The sequence below is a fragment of the Triticum urartu genome, chromosome 7 (assembly GCF_003073215.2).
Source record: "Triticum urartu cultivar G1812 chromosome 7, Tu2.1, whole genome shotgun sequence".
NCBI classification, from domain to species: domain Eukaryota; kingdom Viridiplantae; phylum Streptophyta; class Magnoliopsida; order Poales; family Poaceae; genus Triticum; species Triticum urartu.
Genome location: NC_053028.1, coordinates 715,430,112 through 715,433,402, shown reverse-complemented (window position 1 = coordinate 715,433,402; position 3,291 = coordinate 715,430,112). Strand labels below are relative to the sequence as shown.

Here is a 3,291-nt window from a genome sequence, read left to right as displayed (position 1 = left end):
GAATTCACTAAAGTCTCCCTCTTTATCAGGAGAGCCCTGGCCGGACTATGGTCAGGAAGGTTGGGGTGCGGACGACGAAGAAATTCAACGCCCACCCACCACCCACTTGGTAGCCACTGTCAATGATTTAACCGACATGCTCGACGTTGACTCCGAAGACATCGACGGTATGGATGACAATGCCGGAGACGACCAAGAACCAGCGCCTACAGGGCACTGAAAGGCCACCTCAACTCACGGTGTATATATGGTGGATACACCTAAATGAAGCGATAACGAGGAACAACGGGACGCCGCTAAGGATAATTCCCTCGAAAAGCAGTCAAAACGGTGACGTAAGTGCCGCTCAAAGTCCCGCCTCGACAAAGATAGCACCCATACAGACCCAGCCATAGAGCAGGGCGAACCGGTGGACAACGAACAAGCCCCCGAGCAACCATCCGAACAGGATAACTTGGATAAACAATCCGTCACCGGCGAAGATAACAGTCCGGACGATCTCACACCGGACACATCGTTGGAGCAGAAGAACCTCCACCAAAGGCTTGTCGCCATTGCACGTAGTCTGAAGAAGCAGAAACGGAAGCTCAAAACAGTGGAAGACGCACTCAGAATGAGATGGAGCAAAGTACTCAACACCGCAGACAAATATGGCGATAGTCGCCAAACAAAGAGCTACCCGAAGCGCAAACTACTGCCCGAATTTGGCGAAGAGGCCGTAGAGCCCCCACAATCAAAGAACAAAAAGGCTGCCCGGTCAGATAGACGACCACACAACAGACACAGAGCGGCAAATGGTGCCGCACATAAGCCGGCACACGATCCGCATAAGGATTCGCCCCAAAAGGATGGCCCAGTTAGGTCTATCTATGGGCCAAGAAAGCAAGCTCTAGAAAGCAATGCAACACGTCGAGTATACGAACATCACGGCACACCCAAATACAGGGGTGCCGCACACCCCCTATGTTTCACCGATGAGGTGCTGGATCATGAATTTCCAGTGGGATTCAAGCCCGTAAACATAGAGGCATACGATGGAACAATAGACCCTGGAGTCTGGATTGTGGATTACATCCTACACATACATATGGCTAGAGGAGATGATCTCCACGCCATAAAATACTTACCCCTCAAGCTCAAAGGTCCAGCCCGGCATTGGCTCAAAAGCCTCGCAGAAAATACCATTGGAAGTTGGGAAGAGCTCGAGGACGCGTTTCGGGCAAATTTTCAAGGGACTTATGTCCGCCCTCCGGATGCAGACAATTTAAGTAACATAATTCAACATCCCGGAGAGTCAGCCTGCAAATTCTGGAATAGGTTCCTCACCAAAAAGAACCAAATAGTCGACTGTCCGGACGCCGAAGCCTTAGCAGCTTTCAAACATAACGTCCGAGACGAATGGCTTGCCAGACATCTCGGCCAGGAAAAGCCAAGAACAATGGCCGCATTAACAAGCCTCATGACCCGCTTTTGTGCGGGAGAGGATAGTTGGCTGGCAAGATGCAGTACCAGTGACCCAAGTACGTCCGAAGTCAGGGATGGAAATGGGAAACCACGACGCAGCAAGGACCAGCGCCGGAGTAAGGGAAATAGTCCGAAGAGCACGGCAGTCAAAGCCGGATTCAAAAGCTCTCGGCAGAACAACAAAAAACTGCCTCTTAAGGACAACAGCGACGAGCTATCCAACCTAAACAAAATCTTGGACAAGATATGCCAAATCCACAGTACCCCCGGGAATCCTGCAAACCATACCCACAGAGATTGTTGGGTCTTCAAACAGTCCGGCCGACTTAACGCCGAACACAAGGGGCTCGACACACCAAGTGAGGACAATGACGAACCCCTCAAGCAGAGCACCGGAAAACAAAGGAATTTCCCACAAGAGGTCAAAACAGTAAACTTGCTTCAAGTGACAACGGGGAAAAATAGAGCGGCGCCCATTGAAATACGCGCCGCACGGTCTACCCCAGCGGAGTCCGAACACTGGTTGTCAAAACCAATCACCTTCGACCATCAGGACTACTCCAGAAGTATCTGGACTACAGGATGGACTGATGCCTTGATATTAGATCCTATAATCGACGGACTACAATTTACTCAAGTCCTAATGGACAGCGGCAGTGATCTAAACCTGCTATATCAGGACACAATCCGCAGAATGGGGATAGACCCAACCAAAATTTGCCATAGCAACACTTCCTTTAAAGGAGCGATGCCAGGCCCATATGCCCATTGTACGGGCTCTCTACTACTAGAAGTTGTGTTCGGCTCATCCGACAACTTCCGTCGTGAAAAGTTAGTCTTCCACATCGCCCCATTTAAAAGTAGCTATCAAGCACTACTGGGACGCGGAGCTTTCGCCCGCTTTAACGCAATACCGCATTACGCATCTCTTACACTTAAAATGCCCGGTCCACGAGGCATCATCTCATTAAAGGGAAACTTTGAGTGTTCCTCGAATACGGAAGAACGTGAGACTGCCTTGACAGCCACACACTAATCCGGCTTTGCTGATCAAAGCACCTAAACAGGTCTTTCAGACCCCGGACACGGTTAGGCGAGTCCGGTATAAATAAACAAGGGGCTTACTAGCCGCGTACCCCCTTACAAGGGGCTCCACGCATGTACAACAAGAGATAATAAAGCTCAATTTTATTCATTTTTTGAATCATACTCTGTTTATATTAAAATACATTTTTTGCACAATCTATTTTTTCCCAACTAAGTTCTTCTCTTTTACAGATGAACATCGTGCTACACCCATCCAGGATACGGCACAACGGAGACACAGGCGCAGACGTGCAGTAGGGACCCGTTGCAAGGATTCTTGTCAGATTAAGACCCTGCGTAAACCTTTTTTACTGTCTCTTGTTGATACACATCCCCCGGTTTCTTGCTATAACCGAGGAGGAGGCTGGCGTTTTGGCATCGGCCGTGTCAGAAATTTTTGCGCGTACCTGGACACTAGGGGCTTAGGACATTGTTCTGCCCGTTTTCATAAAGACCGAATACCTTAGGGAGTGTTCGGCATCTCGAGTTAGGCCTTATATGCATCAGCTCCGAATCATGTCTTTGGTCAAATGTTGGGTTTGCCCGGCTCCTGTGTTTTGTTGCCTTACATTCCGCTCTATCGGCTAACGCGGCACCAGGAGAACTACTGCGATTGTGCCCCGGTTCGGCCGGGTGGGCACCTCACTAGAGAAAGCCGAAAACTGACTGTCATGATATAGCGTGAGACTGGTCAACCCCTCGATGACCCACTGGAATGTTTAGAATTCCTCCGCTTTAAGA

General features: G+C 49.7%; 1 protein-coding gene across 1 annotated transcript in view; it reads left to right on the top strand.

The window, feature by feature from the left end:
• Nucleotides 1–2,592, top strand: part of LOC125519619 — an 11,335-nt gene extending 8,743 nt beyond the window's left edge. Inside the window, exons 2-3 of the mRNA XM_048684363.1 lie at nt 1,930–2,448; nt 2,541–2,592. Coding sequence (XP_048540320.1) covers nt 1,930–2,448; nt 2,541–2,592 — 571 coding nt within the window. The remainder of the gene's footprint in view (nt 1–1,929; nt 2,449–2,540) is intronic.
• Nucleotides 2,593–3,291: the final 699 nt, after the last annotated feature.